This window comes from Pseudophryne corroboree, chromosome 9 (genome assembly GCF_028390025.1).
Source record: "Pseudophryne corroboree isolate aPseCor3 chromosome 9, aPseCor3.hap2, whole genome shotgun sequence".
NCBI lineage: Eukaryota > Metazoa > Chordata > Amphibia > Anura > Myobatrachidae > Pseudophryne > Pseudophryne corroboree.
Window position 1 is genome coordinate 96,762,702 of NC_086452.1, and position 20,809 is coordinate 96,783,510.

General features: G+C 43.2%; 1 protein-coding gene across 3 annotated transcripts in view; it reads right to left on the reverse strand.

The window, feature by feature from the left end:
* The window catches only part of RABGAP1L (RAB GTPase activating protein 1 like), a 690,515-nt gene that overhangs the window by 540,562 nt on the left and 129,144 nt on the right, over positions 1 to 20,809 (reverse strand). For all 3 annotated transcript variants that reach the window (XM_063939666.1, XM_063939667.1, XM_063939668.1), the window contains exons 6-7: positions 14,450 to 14,607; positions 10,282 to 10,392 (exon numbers count right to left, since the gene is read on the reverse strand). In XM_063939666.1, coding sequence (XP_063795736.1) covers positions 10,282 to 10,392; positions 14,450 to 14,607 — 269 coding nt within the window. The remainder of the gene's footprint in view (positions 1 to 10,281; positions 10,393 to 14,449; positions 14,608 to 20,809) is intronic.

Below are 20,809 nucleotides of genomic sequence, written 5' to 3' on the forward strand. Positions count from 1 at the left end.
CAGCGTTTGTGTATTGCACATGACCTGAATTCCCTCCCTGTGCAGGCTCCCAGGGGGGGAAGGGTGATGGGGGTAGGGGGAGACGATGGGAAATACTGTACTGTGCCTTTGAAATGCAATTACATGAGCGTCCGAGTCCACTACGGCATACTGTAAACCAACACCAATGGGAAGGAAATGCCAACCATTTTTTTTATGTGTTCCCGTAACATTCATTTTAAAAAAAAAATTTTTCTCTCTAATACATCCAATGGAAGGATGCACACAGGTTTCACATAAATCAAAGTACATCTGCAGGAGCGATTCTTTACGCTAAATGCAACTGCACAACGGCAATGAGTAGAAATGAGTGTATTCTGACGCTACTAAGTGAGCAAAACAGTACTATACAGTAGATATTCGGCGTTTGTGTATTGCACATGACCTGAATTCCCTCCCTGTCTACTGCATGATCTGTGCAGGCTCCCAGGGGGGAAGGGCAATAGGCTAGCAGGAGGCGGTGGAAAATACCGTGCTTTACAAATGCGAGCGTCCGAGTCCTCTAAGGCATAAACCAACACCAATGGGGTGGGGGCCGGGCGCTGTTTGCAGTACTTTCACACATGAAATTGGGAGTCTCTCATGAGGCGTCGTGGGCTAGGGGTGAAGGCTCCCACCTCCCACGCTGGGGGTCCAGGGTTCGAGACGTGATGTGCCTTCTTTTTTTTTTTTTTTATTGTAATAATACACTGTATTATTTTATCTACATTGTAAGACAGTCAATGGAAAGGTGCACACAAGTTACATATAAATCAGAGTACATCTGCAGGAGCGATTCTTTACGCTAAATGCAACTAAACAGCGGGAATGAGTAGAAATGAGTGTATTCTGACGCTACTGTGAGCAAAACAGTACTATACAGTAGATATTCGGCGTTTGTGTATTGCACATGACCTGAATTCCCTCCCTGTCTACTGCATGATCTGTGCAGGCTCCCAGGGGGGAAGGGCAATAGGCTAGCAGGAGGCTACTGGGGACTCAGACTCATACAGTACTTGCATTTCAAAAGCACAGTATTTTCCACCGCCTCCCGCTTGCCCATCGCCCTTCCCCACTGGGATCCTGCACAGGTCATGCAGTAGACAGGGAGGGAGTTATTCACGTAAACTAGGGCAAAGCTGCAGGAGCAGTTGTACTGTTTAGGGTCTATGCACCATATGGTATACATACAATTCTATAGCAGGGCAGACTCAATTGAAATGGCTACCGCCTGTGTCTCCTCGCCCAATGGAGGCCCTCGTCTATGGAGCAAGTAACAGCACAGATTTGGTAGGTCACGGGGCAATGCTGAAGGAGCGTCAGAATCCCCTAGCTAAAATACACAGGGGTGATAGGGATAAGTGAGGTCTTTGCGCATAACGATACACCGCAAAGTTCCCCATGGTTTTGATTATGCCTTTTCTTTGAACACGGTATTTTCCACTGCCTCACCCTACCCCCATCCCACTTTCCCCTTCCCCCCCTGGGAGCCTGCAAAGTACATGCAGTAGACAGGGAGGGAGTTCCGATCAGGTTACAAGACATGTGCAACAGTATACTACTGTATGTAGGAAAATCCACCGCCCACTCTGATTTATGTGAAACCTGTGTGCACCCTTCCATTGAATGTATAACAAAGAAAAATAATAATAATAATAAAGTGAATGTTACAGGAACACATTAAAAAAAGGTTGGCACTTCCTTCCCATTGGTGTTGGTTTATGCCTTAGGGGACTCGGACGTTAATACTTGTATTTCAAAAGCACAGTGTATTCCACCGCCTCTCCCTACCCCCATCGCCCTTCCCCCCTGGGAGCCTGCACAGGTCATGCAGTGGACAGGGAGGGAGTTCAGATCAGGTACAATACACAAATGCTGACGATCTACAGTACTGTGTTGCTCAGTTAGTTGCGTTGGAATACACTAATTTATACTCATTACCGCTGTGTATTTGTATATAGCGGAATGAATCGCTGCTGCAGATTTACTTTGATTTATGTGAAACCTGTGTGTACCCTTTCATTGAATGTACAACAAAGAAAAAAAATAATAAAGTGAATGTCACGGGAACATAGAAAAAAAAAGGTTGGCACTTTGTGACTCTCAGCATGGGAGGTGGGAGCCTTCATCACTAGGTTGGTATGGAAGGGGAGACAATTAGCTACCGGAGGGTACCAACCCCAAGTTTCTGTGACCCCCACAAGGCTCATGGCAAGCGTCGGAACCTATGGTGGGTCTGAATTAACGGTCCCATTATAGTCTATGGGAAAATGGGTCCACTTTGCATACTGATATCTCTGGTTCTGGGTGTCCCAGAGACTCAGGACTGGTACCATACAAAAGAGGAGACTCTTGGCTTTCGGGGCAGACCAACCACTAGTTTATGTGACACTGGAAAAGGAAACGGGAAGCAACCGTGTTTCGGGTCCCCTCCAGTTGTCCGCCTAGCTTGCACAGGATACAGGGTTTCTGGCTAGATAGGAAATACTGTACAGAAATGCTAAGCATGGTAATTTGACATCCAGGAACATAGGGAGGAGTTTTTATCTCACTCCATTATACTTAGAAAAATTACACTTGCCACTGTACGTTACAAGCTGTTTGTGCTAATTAGTACACTAGTAGAACATACTGTACAGAGATACTAAGGACAGTGATTTGGCATCCACGAACTTAGGGAGGAGCTTTTATCTCTCTCCATTGTAATCTTTCTAAGTATAATGGAGAGAGATAAAAGCTCCTCCCTAAATTCCTGGGTGCCAAATAACCGTCTTTAGTATCTCTGTATAGTATTTTCAATTAGGGTACTAATTAGCATGGACAGCTTGTAAAGTACAGCGGAAAGTTTAATCTTTCTATGTAAAATGGAGAGAGATAAAAGCTCCTCTGGAAGATCCCAGATGCCAAATCACCATTCTTAGTATCTCTGTACAGTATGTTCTACTAGTATACTAATTAGCACGAACAGCTTTTAACTGGATGCCAAATCACCATACTTCGTATCTCTGTACAGTATGTTCTATTAGGGTACTAATTAGCACGAACAGCTTGTAACGTACAGCGGCAAGTTTAATCTTTCTATGTATAATGGAGAGAGATAAAAGCTCCTCAATAAGTTCCTGGATACAAAATCACCATACTTAGTATCTCTGTACAGTATGTTCTATTAGGGTACCAATTAGCTGTTTGTGCTAATTAGTACCCTAATAGAAAATACTATGCAGAGATACTAAGGATGGTGATTTGGCAACCAGGAACTTAGGGAGGAGCATTTATCTCTCTATATTATACATAGTAAGATTACAATTGCCACTGTACGTTACAAGCTGTTCGTGCTAATTAGTACCCTAATAGAAAATACTATGCAAAGATACTAAGGATGGTGATTTGGCAACCAGGAACTTAGGGAGGAGCTTTTATCTCTCTATATTATACATAGAAAGATTAAAATTGCCACTGTATGTTACAAGCTGTTCGTGCTAATTAGTACACTAGTAGAACATACTGTACAGAGATACTAAGTACAGTGATTTGGCATCCACAAACTTAGGGAGGAGCTTTAATCTCTCCATTGTAATCTATCTAAGTATAATGGAGAGAGATAAAAGCTCCTCCCTAAATTCCTGGATGCCAAATTGCTGTCCAGAGTATCGCTGTACTCTATGTTCTACTAGTGTACTAAATAGCACGAACAGCTTGTAACCTACAGTGGCAAGATTAACCTTTCTATGTATAATGGAGAGAGATAATAGCTCCTCAGTAAGTTCCTGGATGCCACATCACTATACTTAGTATCTCTGTACAGTATTTTCTATTAGGGTACTAATTAGCTGTTCGTGCTAATTAGTACCCTAATAGAAAATACTATACAGAGATACTAAGGACGGTGATTTGGCAACCAGGAACCTAGGGAGGAGCTTTTATCTCTCTACATTATACATAGAAAGATCAAAACTGCCACTGTACGTTACAAGCTGTTCGTGCTAATTAGTACACTAGTAGAACATACTGTACAGAGATACTAAGTACAGTGATTTGGCATCCACGAACTTAGGGAGGAGCTTTAATCTCTCCATTGTAATCTATCTAAGTATAATGGAGAGAGATAAAAGCTCCTCCCTAAATTCCTGGATGCCAAATTGCTGTCCAGAGTATCGCTGTACTCTATGTTCTACTAGTGTACTAAATAGCACGAACAGCTTGTAACCTACAGTGGCAAGATTAACCTTTCTATGTATAATGGAGAGAGATAATAGCTCCTCAGTAAGTTCCTGGATGCCACATCACTATACTTAGTATCTCTGTACAGTATTTTCTATTAGGGTACTAATTAGCTGTTCGTGCTAATTAGTACCCTAATAGAAAATACTATACAGAGATACTAAGGACGGTGATTTGGCAACCAGGAACCTAGGGAGGAGCTTTTATCTCTCTATATTATACATAGAAAGATTAAACTTGCCACTGTACGTTACAAGCTGTTCGTGCTAATTAGTACACTAGTAGAACATACTGTACAGAGATACTAAGTACAGTGATTTGGCATCCACGAACTTAGGGAGGAGCTTTATTCTCTCTCCATTGTAATCTTTCTAAGCATAATGGAGAGAGATAAAAGCTCCTCCCTAAGGTTCCTGGATGCCAAATCACTGTATGTAGTATCTCTGTACAGTATGTTCTACTAGTGTACTAATTAGCACGAACAGCTTGTAACGTACAGTGGCAAGATTAATCTTTCTATGTATAATGGAGAGAGATAAAAGCTCCTCAGTAAGTTCCTGGATGCCACATCACTATACTTAGTATCTCTGTACAGTATTTTCTATTAGGGTACTAATTAGCTGTTCGTGCTAATTAGTACCCTAATAGAAAATACTATACAGAGAGACTAAGGATGGTGATTTGGCAACCAGGAACTGAGGGAGGAGCTTTTATCTCTCTACATTATACATAGAAAGATCAAAACTGCCACTGTATGTTACAAGCTGCTCGTGCTAATTAGTACACTAGTAGAACATACTGTATAGATATACTACAGACAGTGATTTGGCATCCAGGAACCTTAGGGAGGAGCTTTTATCTCTCTCCGTTGTAATCTTTCTAAGTATATTGGAGAGAGATAAAAGCTCCTCCCTAAGTTCCTGGATGCCAAATCACTGTCTGTAGTATCTCCGTACAGTATGTTCTATTAGGGTACTAATTAGCACGAACAGCTTCTAACATACAGCGGCAAGTTTAATCTTTCTATGTATAATGGAGAGAGATAAAAGCTCCTCAGTAAGTTCCTGGATACCAAATCACCGACCTTAGTATCTCTGTACAGTATGTTCTATTAGGGTACTAATTAGCACGAACAGCTAATTAGTACCCTAACAGAAAATACTGTACAGAGATACTAAGTACAGTGATGTGGCATCCAGGAACTTACTGGGGAGCTTTTATCTCTCTCCATTATACATAGAAATATTAAACTTGCCACTGTATGTTACAAGCTGTTCGTGCTAATTAGTACACTAGTAGAACATAGAGTACAGCGATACTCTGGATGGCAATTTGGCATCCAGGAATTTAGGGAGGAGCTTTTATCTCTCTCCATTATGCTTAGAAAGATTACAATGGAGAGAGATTAAAGCTCCTCCCTAAGTTTGTGGATGCCAAATCACTGTACTTAGTATCTCTGTACAGTATGTTCTACTATTGTACTAATTAGCACGAACAGCTTGTAACGTACAGTGGCAAGTGTAATTTTTCTAAGTATAATGGAGAGAGATAAACTCCTCCCTATGTTCCTGGATGTCAAATTACCATGCTTAGCATTTCTGTACAGTATTTCCTAGCTAGCCAGAAACCCTGCATCCTGTGCAAGCTAGGCGGACAACTGGAGGGGACCCGATATACGGTTGCTTACTGTTTCCCTTTCCAGTGTCACATAAACTAGTTGTTGGTCTGCCCTGAAAGCCAAGAGTCTCCTCTTTTAAATGGTACCAGTCCCGAGTCTCTGGGACACCCAGAACCAGAGATATCAGTACGCAAAGTGGACTCATTTTCCCATAGACTATAATGGGCCCGTTAATTCAGACCCACCATGGGTTCCGACGCTTGCCATGAGCCTTGTGGGGGTCACAGAAACTTGGAGTTGGTACCCTCTGGTAGCTAATTGTCTCCTCTTCCATATCAACCTAGCGATGAAGGCTCTTACATCCCACACTGAGAGTCCCAGCTTTGAGTCCCAAAGTGCCAACCTTTTTTTTTTATATGTTTCCGTGACATTCACTTTATTATTGTTTTTCTTTGTTATACATTCAATGAAAGGGTGCACACAGGTTTCACATAAATCAAAGTAAATCTGCAGCAGCGATTCATTCCGCTATATACAAATACACAGCGGTAATGAGTATAAACTAGTGTATTCCGACGCAACTAACTGAGCAACACAGTACTGTAGATTGTCGGCATTTGTGTATTGTACCTGACCTGAACTCCCTCCCTGTCCACTGCATGACCTGTGCAGGCTCCCAGGGGGGAAGGGCAATGGGGGTAGGGAGAGGCAGTGGAAAATACGTGCTTTTCAAATACAAGTATTTGCGTCCGAGTCCCCTAAGGCATAAACCAACACCAATGGGAAGGAAGTGCCAACCTTTTTTTAATGTGTTCCTGTAACATTCACTTTATTATTATTTTTTTTCTTTGTTATACATTCAATGGAAGGGTGCACACAGGTTTCACATAAATCAGAGTGGGCGGGGGATTTTCCTACATACAGTAGTATACTGTTGCACGTCTTGTAACCTGATCGGAACTCCCTCCCTGTCTACTGCATGTACATTGCAGGCTCCCAGGGGGGAAGGGGAAAGTGGGATGGGTGTAGGGCGAGGCAGTCGAAAATACTGTGTTCAAAGAAAAGGCATAATTAAAACCATGGGGAACTTTGCAGTGTATCGTTATGTGCATATACCTCGCTTAGTCCTATCGCCCCTGTGTATTTTAGCTAGGGGATTGTGACGCTCCTTCAGCATTGCCCCATAGCCTGCACAATCTGGACTGTTACTTGCTCCGTAGCCTAGGGCCTCCGTGGAGCAAGGAGTCATAGGTGGTAGCCATTTCAATTGAGTCTGCCCTGCTACAGAATTGTATGTGTACTGTATGGTGCATAGAACCTTAACAGAACCGCTCCTGCAGCTTTGCCCTGGTTTATGTGAATAAAAAAATAATAAAGTGTCTGGAAAAAACTAACATGCATTCGTACTTTAGAAATCTAACTCGGGACTCTGAGTATAGGAAGCGGAACACTTCACCACTTCGCCGCAGACAGATGAATAAATCCATTGGTTTTGATTATGCTGTAATGGCTATGGGATTAGGACGCTAACATACTGTACAAAATTCCTAATCTCAAGAGGCAATAGTGAACTTCTAACACGTCCATTTGCGACAGTGTAAACTACTGGTTTTATGTTGTTTTGTCTGCGGGACTTGGACGCTCACATATTCATAAAGTACTGTAGATGGATCATATACTGTATGCTGTACTATTTGCGTCTGTACCGTATATACTGTATTAAATAATGCAGCATAATGAGTATTTACTGTATTAAATAATGCAGCGTAATGAGTATTTACTGTATGCAGCGTAATGAGACGCTTAGTAAAGTAGTCCTTATTATATATTTCAGTATTGTATTTTACGGGAGACCACACGCATGCGCAGTGGTGATTGTAAAAGGAGACATCTGGTGGATGATCGCAGGTATTACACGTAAAGGTAACGCCAAACGCTCTATCTGCCTCCGTGCGATTAGGTACGCCTCTCTGTGACTAGGCGCGCCTCCCTACGCTGCGTATGCTCGATCGGGACAAACGCCTCAGCCAGTCAAGATAAAGGTGGCTACATCTGTATCTCATTATGGTAGGCAATTATTCCAAAATACGGAAAAATACGATATCCAAAATTCCTCTGGTCCCAAGCATTTTGGATAAGGGATACTCAACCTGTATAAATGATATAACACACAGTGTATACCCAGATTAAGGCTATATATCAAGATATTAACAACTTCCACATGAAGCTGTAATAACAATGGCTTCACAGGCTCCATGGCACAATTAATATTCTGGCTACGTAGAACACACTTTACTAACACACCAGGCATGACATGCTACTTAATGGGCTGTACTAATACACAGGTCATGCTTTACACTGATACATATGTAGTACTGAGAGTCATTTCTGAATAATACTCTCATATTGCACATCTGAGAGGATGGTTTCGATATCACCTAAAAGACAATGAAGAGGGCTAATTTTACAGCAAAATAAATAAATAAAACAAATAGAGAATCTAAAGTATTATAAATATTATAGTGGCATAATAAATTATGGAGCAGATTTATTAACGAGTAATATTTTTGTTATCACTAGTTATGAAAGATAAGTGGTAATCCAGCCAATCAGCACCATTTGTAACTAGTAATAACAAGAATATCACTTGTTCTTAAATCTGCCTATATATTGTGTATGAGGCCATATGCTTCAAGGTGGAACGCATCTACATTCAGGTGACTACAATAATTTGTGAATTCTTTTCTAAAACGTTTGGCTTTGGAATTTCCAGCTGAAAAGATATGGAAATCAATTAATGACATCATAGGGGGTTGGTATATACTGCAGTGCTTATATAACATGGGGGGCAATTCAGACCTGATTGCTGCTGTGCGTTCTCGTACAGCGGGTGATCAGAACCAAACTGCGCATGCGTATGAACCGCAATGCCCAGTCGCGACAGACGGCCACGAAGCGGATCGCCGGCCAGCGACGGGTTTGTGCAAAGGATCCTTTTCGCACAGGCGTTTGCAAGGAGATTGACAGGAAGAGGGCGTTTCTGGGTGTCAACTGACTGTTTTCAGGGAGTGTCTGGAAAAACGCAGGCGTGTCCAAGCGTTTGAAGGGAGGGTGTCCGACGTCAAATCCGGTCCTGCGGCTGAGGCAGGACCGGATTTGACGTTGCGGCGGCTGAGTAAATGATCGCAGTGGCTGAGTAAATCCTGGGCTGCGCAAAGACTGCACAAAATCGACTTGCACAGCGAAAATACACTCCCCCTGTAGGCGGCGACTATCTGATCGCAGGGTTGCAAATATTGCTGCCCAGCGATCAGATCTGAATTACCGCCATGCACAAGTAAGCTGAGCTGTTCCAAACATTAACAGAGCATTTATTATGACGGTATACGTTTAATTTGCCGGCTGTCTACGACACCCATAGAGTTGGAACAGGACCTGGGGCTCGCTGAACTCACCTTAGAGCCTGCAGCGTGGTGAGCCCGCAAGGGGACTCTTTGCGCTCGCCCCGCTGTCAGCATACCTGCGGCCAGAATGCAGCTGTCTATATATTGACGGCCACCGGTAAATCATACTGAACCCACTAGGACTATTCAACATCTAACCAAGGGTCGCCGTGAGAAAAAAATATGACTCCTTAAGATAAAAATAAAGCTAAACCATTTGCAGTGTATTAGGAGACGCAGCATAGCAGCGACACAGATGAAAAGAATTATGATTAGGAAAGAAACACGGTAATACCCCTTTCGCACCAAAAAACCCTGGTCTGACTTGGTTTATTGAACATGGTTTCAAGCCGTGTGCAGCTACCTGAAGCCGCGTTCACAATGCAGGCTGGATCCAAGTTATTGCCGGGTCTTCCCTTCGTCGGCGCTTGGAGATTACATCATCTTCAAGCGCCGGTGATCCGGCTCTCTGTATACTTTTAGAGTGATCTAAGTCAGATGACCCGGTTCACACCATACACTCTGCAGGCTACTTGGGTTGGTGGTGGGTACGACCCTGGTAGCCACCAGGGTCAGATTCCTGGGTAACACGACCCTTTCACACCAAACTTCGACGCAGGTAGCACCAGCAATAACCCGGGTTATAAATTTGGTGTGAAAAGGGTATAACTTTGTGCCTTGGTAAAACGATGTTGCAATGCAGGTGGGGCAGATTTCAAATATGCAGGGAGGTTTCGATGTGAGAGGAGCGCATCCAAACTCAAATCTAACATTGCTGGGTAAAAATAAAGCTATCCAGTAGTTTTGGGTTACGTTCAGAAGCAGCCACTATTTATCATGCATGCAAAAGAAAAAAGAAAAGAAATTGACTCTAGTTGCACGCATTGGTTTGTTCCACATACAAAGTTACTTGCTCTGTTTGCATTGCTCCCAACTCATCATTCCCACAATGTGCAGTTTATGGTACAAATCTGGCCTCACCTCTCCACCACTAGCTCCTTGTTTGACACCTGCTGGATAGTGATCACCACTTTCTTCTCCAGCCCCTGCTTCAGCTTGAAGAACAGTTTATCCCGATCCTTTGGTACTGGGCTGTTAAAGAAAACATAAAAAAGACAACATAAGATTCAGATTGTAAATTAGCTTCATGGTGAAATAATCCCAACTGTTTATTTTCCATTTGTATTTGCTTAATTTACAAATAAGAATAATTCAGGATTGAGGTTATTTGAAATTTAGTTGCAATTGTGGTACACACCTTCCAGTACTTCTATAGATGGATGATAACAGAGAGAAGTAGCTTACACTCAACCACTTTCAAGTATCTTAAGTCCTGTCAAGGTATGGGAATTTGCATTTTATCTGAATGCCATTAGTATTTTCCTCATTTAAAATACATGTGTTAGATTTTGTGGTCCTGTAATAGGCAGCGTATATATGCCAAGTAGCTTGCAGTAAGTACAAAAGGGCAGAGGTACAAGCTGGTACGCTGGTGTCTATTCATTTCTAATTATAGAACAATGCGTTCCTCTAAAGCTCTTTGTTTAGACCTCACTCTGCGATGCCTTTACTGAAGAGCTATTTGACAGCGAATTACGGAAACAAGAAGACATGTTGCAGTGAGGCCACATCTGCTTATAGTCAATATAACAAGGAAATAAAAGAGCTTTTCTGAATAATCGGTTTTTAAAGCTATTCAAGTAATTTTTTGTTATTTGAATGTTGTATGGACAATTTCCCTGCCTGGCGTGCGAACACAGAGATGACAGCCATTGTAATCTGTAATGGTGACATTAGCGTGTCAGACATGACTCTGGGAAGCAACAGATATAAAAAGATCAGTTATTTTCTTTCAGAACAGTGTTTCAAGCGCCATTCTAAAAAGTGAATATTACAGTAACTAGTAACATGACATATGTATGAAAGTAGATAAAAATCCACAAAAATTTACGCTCCTCAGCATAACAACTTGTATTTGTTAATGTCATCTTTAATTGAAAGGAAAGTTTTTAAATTTTTTATTATATTAATATTTTTACACGCATAGGAGTGTATCCAATGACCGCGGGTAATTGTATTACCATATAAAGTGTTTACAAATTGTGATTTCAAAATAGACTGCAGTTATTTCCCAATCCCCAAAAGCCGTTTCGGGGAATCTGGATTATTAAAACTGTTTAAAAGTCATAATTTTAAAATGAAGAATTTTGAGGAAATGGACTATAGGTGTATAGAGGCCTTAATACAAGTAAATTCATTAAAAACAAAGGGCCAGATGTATTAACCTGGAGAAGGCATAAGGAAGTGATAAACCAGTGATATGTGCAAGGTGATAAAGGCACCAGCCAATCAGCTCCAATATGTAAATTAACAGTTAGGATCTGATTGGCTGGTGCCTTTATCACCTTGCACATATCACTGGTTTATCACTTCCTTATGCCTTCTCCAGGTTATTACATCTGCCCCAATAGGAGCAAAGGGGGAAATGTATTAATTAGTGAAAAGAGTGGAGAAGTTGCCAATAGCAACTTATCAGCTGCTCTGTATAATTTTATAGTATGCAAACTATAAATGTTACGTCAATGCTGATTGGTTGCCACGGGCAACTTTTCCACTCTTCACTGCTCCCCCAATGTTAGCAAAGGCAACCTGTCCAGTCTGAGTTTTCATACATAGGGGGATATCCAATTAGCCCCGGTAATTTACCGGGTCAATTGTCCCGCCGGGGGCTATACTATTAGCCCTGATAAGCCAGCACAAGCGGTGGCTTATCGGGGGTTACCTGTGCTGTACTGGGAGCTGGCCGCTGCTCCTCCGGCTCCCCCCAGTCACATGGCCGCTCCCCCGTCATGTGTCTGCTGCCAGGGGAAAGGGGGGGTGATGCGGGTCACGGCGCTGCCCTAGCTTCCCCGCAGGGGGTCACCACGCCAAGTGGCAGCTTCCGGGCCGCGGCATCATGCCTGCAGTCCCAGCCTGCTGCCTTTGCAGCAGGCATGGGACACTGCAGGTTGTCCGTAGCCATCGGGTATTTTGTTTTGCATGCCTCAGGCGAAACCAAATCCCCGGAAACAGCCCCATTCTAAAGCGAAAACGGGGCTGGTTCTCATGAAAACACACAGGTTTCACTGAACCTGTGTGTTTTCGGGAGAAAGCATTTTATTTTTTTATTTTTTTTATTTTTTTACAGGCGATCTAATAGGATAGCCTGCATAAAAAAAAAAAGTGAAATCAGTAAAAATCGTGAAAAACAGCCCCATGTATTACCGTGGGTAATAGGATACCTCGCATAGAACTTTAAGAACCATATCATATGGCACAACTTTCCCATATATTTATACATTTATCTGAATCTTTATAAAACCAGTATTGTAGTATTGAAACGTTGTATGAAACGAGGGTGTTCACACATCAACATTTAAGCATCATACGAATCTGTCACATTCTTCCCATCTATGTCTACATAACAGCAGTCAGCCTATATATTCAGCAGGACTTTGCAGGGATCACTCCGGACTACTGCTGCCGACACAGCCCCAGCCCAGTACAGGAAGAACGGCTACTGCTTCAAGAATTTTCAAATAAATAAATGTATCCATATTTATTATTAATCGTTGTTTTAGCTCTTTATTCATGTCGGAAAGATGGCAGTTTCCGACTGGAATAGGTCGCAAAGGGGTTCCGACCTATTCAATTCGGCCACAGTTTTTCCGACAAGTCGGGAAATCCAACTTGTCGGAATGCTGTCAGAATACACTCGGGAGCCGCGTGTATTGACGGAAGCGGGGCCAATCCAACAGGTTTTAGACCCGTTTAGGACAATGTCAATACGACTTTTAAAAAAGTCGGATTGACACTGTCGGGACCGGGACCAAACCTGTCGGCTTTGGCCCGGCATTGAATAGAGTGCTATCGGGTCCTTTCCGTCGGAAAGGACCCGACAGCTATAGAATACGGCCCTTAGTCTGAAAATGCATTTGCGACTCAGAAGTACCAGGAAACTGCACTGATTAATTTGTCAGACAACACTTATATATCTATGTGCAACTGAGTCTGTATATGAAGCATCACGGAAACATTTTAGTGGAATAAAAGCAGAGGTCACTGCATTGGAGCACTTCGTTTGCAGACTCAGAGATATACAAGTGCAGAAGCTGCTGTAGGACATATATGTACATTTTTTTTCATAATAGTGTAAGTAAAATATTATTTTTAACATTTTTGTATACATAATTTTATTATAATGTTAAAAGTTAATTTAAATGTTTTAAATGAAATGTTCCTTTGATCTGTGTGTATGAGAGACCCATTTTCTTTTTTAAGATACCCCTGATGAAGTCATGTTGGACAAAACACATAGGGTTAGACTGCAGATTCAAACGCCACACAGTTACTTCTCCTGTCATGGAGTTCATACCACCCTGCAGTCACGTGAGACAGGAGGCCGATAACCTCTCGCCAAAGTGGAGTGATAGGGCATTCAGAAAGTTTCCATATGTAAGCAAAGTTTTATATAAAGAAATACACATCTTTCTCAATAAATATTTTACTAATATACTAGGAGAAGCCTCTGGACATTTTTGTTGGGTGCTTCTGGAATGAGGGTTGTTGCAGCTCAAGTTAAAAGAAATAATCTACATAGAAAGGATGTTTGAATGAACTTAGTTGGCTTTCCGGAATTTATCCAGAGGAACAAATTTCCATTTGGAAGGACAATTAAGAAACTGTATTTGTGTATATGTGAAATATCAGTCTATAGGCGCCAACTTGGTGTGAGTTGAGAAGAGTCTGGACCTACAGATCAAGGAAATCCAAAATTATCTAACTCCGGAGTATAGTATAAACCAACTCTCCTCGCAAGTATATATACTTTAGTCTGCGGTAGTGTTTGTGGTGCACATAACAATTCCTCACTAGCCACACACAGATATACTCCTTCGGTCAGTATCATTCCACTGTCACCAAGCAACTAACGCCATAAACGTGTGGAGGAGGTTGTACACAGTGGTCACAGCCTCCAAACCCTCCGCACTTCTTTCTGCAGTAAGTACAGTAGTGAGCTGGTGTCTGGGGGTGTAGGTTTGGGATATATAGTCCAATTTGTAGTGGTCATGGCATCCTGTTAACTTATAATGGGACTGTAGAGAAGTACCTGAAATTCCCTTTGCCATCATCTTCTTTCACTTCTAGGGACACAGTGAAGGTGAACACGTCACTATCTGGTGTGGGTAGGCTAGAGTCCTTTACATCTGTAGGTTGCTTAGATGAGCGTTTGAACGCAGTGAAGAAGCTGTAAAGTATCCTACTTACCTAAGAAAATAAAATGAAATGTACATGTTAATATAAATGCTGAATCAAGCAGCATCAGCTCGTTATATATTAAATGATCAGCACTACATTGGCACATATACAAATGAGATGCCAACCCCTAAACCTGCTTCACCCACCAAAAGAGCACACGTGCTCTTACAGTCTCCGCCTTCCTCTATACCATGGGTATTCAACATGCAGCCCTCCAGCTGCTGTGGAACTACACATCCCAGCATGCCTAACAGCAGCAGGAGGGCCGCATGTTATACCCTCATGTTTGATATCTACAAATCAATCTTCTACCATAAATGTGTAATACTTTTACCTTTAGCTTTTATTTGTATGACCATTAAGTTCTTAAGTTCTAACTTGTAGAAGCATGATAACCACATGTATGTTTTAGTTTCATGATGGTCGTGCTGCAGAATTAGTGGCGCCTTTCTACAGTACTATAATGTCTGAGGCTGCAATTAAAATGGTGTGCGTATCATTTCTAACACAAACTGACAAGTATTAACGCTGGTGTAGCAGATGAGAGTAGCGTCACTTTAATTCAGGCGTGGACATCTCACAATCATTTGCCCACTTATACTAAGGAAACGACTGGTAGAACCTTGTATTTTGATTTCACTTCTATTTGTCAGCGACAGGAGCAAGACTACCCTAGCCCCCTAAAATATCCTGCTGGCTCCTAGAGTTCTTTAAGTATTTTCTCTATCCCTACATTAATCTGTTTTGGTCAACTAACAGGTTATAAATTAGAACACGGTCAGTAATAGGCAGATACAAGATGCCAACATGCTACTTGAGTAAAGTGAGGAACTGTATTGAGAATACATTAATGGTGCCCATACACTTGTGAGATAATCTTTCGATTTCGACCGTCTCTGTGAGAGAAATCGAAAGGTTGTATGCATATTTTAGGACCTTGCGACGCGATGCGCGGGCACGCCGGTCGAATCTCGCCTCTCAAGATAGTATGTTCTGCACTTAATATTTATCGACTCGCAGTGCGATCGCATGTGTTTTTAAAAACACATGTGATATATCGCACTGCAATGCGCAATGGGCACCCGCCGGGAGTGGACGGAGGCCGCACCCACTCAGCGGTGACGTGCCCATCACATGATTACCATGCGATCTATCGCATGGTAATCACTTTGGCAGTTCAGGTGCGATTTCATCGTACCTGAACTGCCGGTGTGATGCCCCGCGATGTCGCGTCGCAGGGCATCGCACAAGTGTATGGGCACCATTTGTCTAATGATCTTTATCGTCTTACACACTGAAAGCTAAATAAAGCTCCTTACTCCTGCAGTGCAACATGGTTTTGCCCAATTGCTAACTGTTTTGGTTTGCTAGCTAACCCGAATAAGGTCCTAAATCAACTATTTGGTGGTTTTTTTTGCATGTTTCATTGTTCTAGTCATTTCACTGTGTACATTATGCATTCTCTTGAAAACTTCACAGGACATTTACAACACCAATAAAAATTAAGATAGAAAGTACAAACAAAGAGTTAATGTGATTTAAATGCCATGTTGACAATACTATTTTCATAAAGATCTGTCCACTTGGATCTATGGACAATAACCTCTTTATCTCAGCTGAGCAACATAGTATTTTTCATGTGTCAGAGGAAGTAAAACATGCTATTACTATATAAGATATATTTAGCAGTTTAAAAAAGAAAAAAAAAGTTGTTTATATTTTAAAAGAGAAGCAATTGTTTGGAGATGGCTATTTTTCGGTGACAGAAACAGAATGGCTCTCACAGATTTAGTACAGGGAATTTGAAGCACACTAAACCATTCTTCCCATGAATAGAACTGGACATAACCTACTGTAAGTGGAGTTATTGTGTTGCTGGAGAAATGAATTATCAATCAGATACTAGCTCTAAAGTGGGAGGCTAACGGCTGCAAAGCAATGACTATTATATATATACCAGTTATACATCTGTAGTCCTTCCTCAAAAGTCCAATGTGCAGCCCCTTAGAAAAAAATGTTGTTTTTATCACATTTGTGCTGTAACACATAGCAACCAGATTTCAAATTAGTCTGTTTGAAGCGCAGACTATAAATATATTCACGTACTCGCTTTAATAGTTTTAAACCATAAGGGATGCCGTGCACAGAGCACATGTTAGATCTGTACATATAAACAGCCCTATACCTGTATTTACCATTTTTATTTTTAAATATAGAGAAACATTGTGGCCGGTATTAGAATGTGAACAGGGCTTTCCCCATTCTTATGTTTGCAGAAGTGTTGTATTCTGTTGCCAAACTTTATTGTGCATGACAATATTATGCTACAGACAGACACTACCGTACAATTTTTAAATCATGCATCATTTATTTTTGAATCAAGTTTATTTGACTGATTTTCCACAAAAAAGTGTTATGGTAGACTTACCATTGTTAACACTCTTTCTGCGAAGTACACAGGGCTCCACAGGGAAACATCGGGGGGTAGAGTGGATCTGGATCCAGAGGCACCAACAGGTAAAGCTTTAGCTGTGCCAGCATGCATAGGGGCCTCCTCTATGACCCCGCCTCCAGGCACTGTGAGCTCAGTTTTGACACCCAATCCAATGTAGGAGCAGGCAAGAGAGAAGGCAGATGTTAGTCACGTAAGAACACATTCTCACGACAGGAGGCGGTACCAGTCGCTAATGCCATACAAACCCAAAGAAGCTAGGTGCGTCAGGGTGGGTGCCCTGTGGAACCCTGTGTACTTCACAAAAAGAGTGTTAACAATGGTAAGTCTACCATAACACTTCTTTCTGCAGCAGGGTACATAGGTTTCCACAGGGAAACATCGGGAATGTCCTAAATCAGTTCCTCAAGGGAGGGGATGCGCCTTAACGAACGTGAGAATTCGGCGCCCAAAGGAAGCATCCTGGGAGGCGTAGTTATCAAAGGCATAGAACCTAAGAAACGTGTTCCACGTAGCCGCCTTGCACAGTTTTTCTGCGGACGCACCATGGCGACAGCCCAAGAAGGTTTAACAGACCGTGTAAAATGGGCCTTAATTGCAGCAAGAGCTGGGCGTCCAGCCTGCTCATAGGCTTGTGCAATAACCATTCTAATCCATCTTGCCAAGGTTTGCTTGTTCGCAGGCCAGCCACGTTTGTGGAAACCAAACTGGACAAAGAGGATATTCGACCGCCTAATGGAGGCAGTCCTATCCACACAGACACGGAGAGCCCTCACCACATCCAAAGAACGTTATGTGGCTGATAAGTCCAAAGAGATAAAGGCCGGGACAACAATCTCTTGGTTAAGGTGAAATGATGACACAACCGTGTCGAGTTCATAGAATCGCCCTGTCACGGTGAAAAATCTGAAAGGGTGGACGACAGGACAAAGCGCCTAAGTCTGACACCCATCTTGCAGAATCAATAGCCAGCAAGAAAAGGACCTTGGCCGTGCGCCATTTGAGGTCCACCGACTCAAGAGGTTTGAATGGAGACTCTTGAAGGGCTTTCAATACAATAGACAGGTCCCGTGGAGCCACTGGGGGGACATAAGGAGGCTGAATACGTAGAACACCCTAAGTAAACGTATGAACATCAGGTATAGAGGCAATCTTGCGCTGAAACTATACTGACAATGCAGATATGTGCACCTTGAGGGAGGCCAGATGAAGACCTCTTTTAAAAAAGCCAGAATTCTGGAAGTTTTGAGTCTATAAGCGTCATAATTCTTATCGGCACACCAAGTGAAGTAAGAATGCCAGCCCCTGTAATAAATACGGGCAGAGGCCGGTTTGTGGGCATTCAGCATAGTCTGAACAACCGCCTCAGTAAAACCTTTGGTCCTCAGGAGTGAAGCTTCAAGAGCCAAGCTGTCAAAGCCAGTCTGGACAGGTCCTGCATGATGCTGTATTGACGCAGAGGAAGTAGGAGGTGACGCTGTGACTAGAGACACTGTAGGTCTGAAAACCAGTGCCATCTGGGCCACGCAGGAGCGACCAGAATCAGCATTCCTCCTTCTTGCTTGAACTTCCGCAGTACCCTGGGCAGGAGTGACACTGGAGGGAATGTGTATGGCAGCTGAAAGTTCCACGGAACTGCCAGTGCGTCCACGAACGCTGCCTGAGAATCCCTGGTTCGTGATCCGAAGATCGGCACTTTGTGATTGTGTCGAGACGCCATGAGGTCTACGTCCGGTAGACCCCGTCTGTCCGCCAGGAGTTGAAAGACTTCTGGGTGAAGGCTCTACTCTCCGGAGTGAACGTCCTGGCGACTGAGGAAGTCCGCTTCCCAGTTTAGGACGTCCGGAATGAACACTGCCGATATGGCTGGCAGATGGTGTTCCGCCCAACAAAAAAAATTTTTTTGACACTTCCATCATTGCCATGTGGCTTTGAATGCCGCCTTGATGGTTTATGTATGCCACCGTGGTGGCGTTGTCTGACTGTACCTGAACAGGCCTGTTCTGTACCAGAGGCAGGGCGAGAGACAGTGCATTGAACACTGCCCTCAGCTAAAGAACGTTGATCAGGAGGAGCGATTCATCCTTGGTCTAATGACCCTGAAACGAGTGTTGCTCCAACACCTCTCTCCATCCCCGCAGACTGGCGTTCGTTGTCAGTAGGACCCAGTCGGGGATCCAGAATGGACGGCCCCTGAACAATTGCTGGTCCTGTAGCCACCAGGACAGCGACAGACGACCCTCCGAAGACAACGAGAACATCTGGTATCTGATCCGATAAGGTAGGCCGTCCCACTTTGAGAGGATCAATCATTGCAGAGGACAAGAGTGGAATTGACCGTACTCTACCATGTCGAAGGACGACACCATCAGGCCAAGCACTTGCATCGCCGAGTGTAACGACACTCTGGGTCGATAAAGGAAGCACTTTATCCTGTCCTGAAGTTTCAGGACTTTGTCTGGAGACAGAAATAGTCTCTGATTGAGTGTATCCAAAAGAGCAACTAGGTGCACCATGCTCTGAGCTGGGACCACCGAGGACTTTTTCCAATTTATAAACCACCCGTGGGCTTGCAGAAAAGTCACTGTCAGTTGTAGATGACTGAGGAGGACTTCGTGGGAACTAGCCAGAATCAGCAGGTCATCCAAGTATGGGAGGATTCTAATTCCCTGGCAATGGAGATGGGCAGTCATCACGGCCATGACCTTGGCGAAGATCCGAGGAGCCATAGCCAGTCCAAATGGCAGAGCCTGGAATTGGTAGTGAAGGTTGCCAATAGCAAACCGCAGGAACTGCTGATGAAACATGGCAATAGGAATATGCAGATATGCATCCTGTATATCCAGGGATACCATATAGTCTCCAGGTTCCATATCCAGCACAATGGAGCGCAGTGTTTTCATACGAAACTTGGGACACTCTCACAAACTTGTTCAGAGATTTGAGGTTGAGTATAGGCCGGCATGACCCATTGGGTTTCAGGACTAGAAACAGGGTCGAGTAATAACCTTTGCACCTTTGGGACAGGAGAACCGGCACAACCACTCCCATGCTCAGGAGGGAACTTACAACCGTTTGTAGAGCCTGCACTTTCAACGGATCCGATGGGAGAGCCATAGGGGGTAATTCCAAGTTGATCGCAGCAGGAAATTTTTTTGCAGTTGGGCAAAACCATGTGCACTGCAGGGGAGGCAGATGTAACATGTGCAGAGAGAATTAGATGTCGGTGGGTTATTTTGTTTCTGTGCAGGGTAAATACTGGCTGCTTTATTATTACACTGCAATTTAGATTGCAGATTGAACACACCACACCCAAATCTAACTCTCTCTGCACATGTTACATCTGCCTCCCCTGCAGTGCACATGGTTTTACCCAACTGCTAAAAAATTTCCTGCTGCGATCAACTTGGAATTACCCCCATAGTGCAGAACCAATGAGGGGGACGTCTCTTGAAGGAGACAGCGTACCCGTGAGACAACTACCAGTACCCATGTGTCTGAATGGTCGTGAGCCAGACCTGGGTGAACTGCAGAAGTCGGCCTCCCAGGTTTTGGGAGCACGAGATTGTCAGACCTTCCGCTTTCCCTTGAGGCTGAAAGGAACGAAAAGTGGTGCTTTTTGCCTTTTGTGTAGAAGGATTAGTAGTTGGGAGAAAAGCTGTCTTAGCAGCTACCAGTTCAGACACAATTTTATTTAGGTCTTACTCAAACAAAATGTCCCCAGTGAAGGGGAGGACTTCCAAAGTCTTCTTGGAGTCC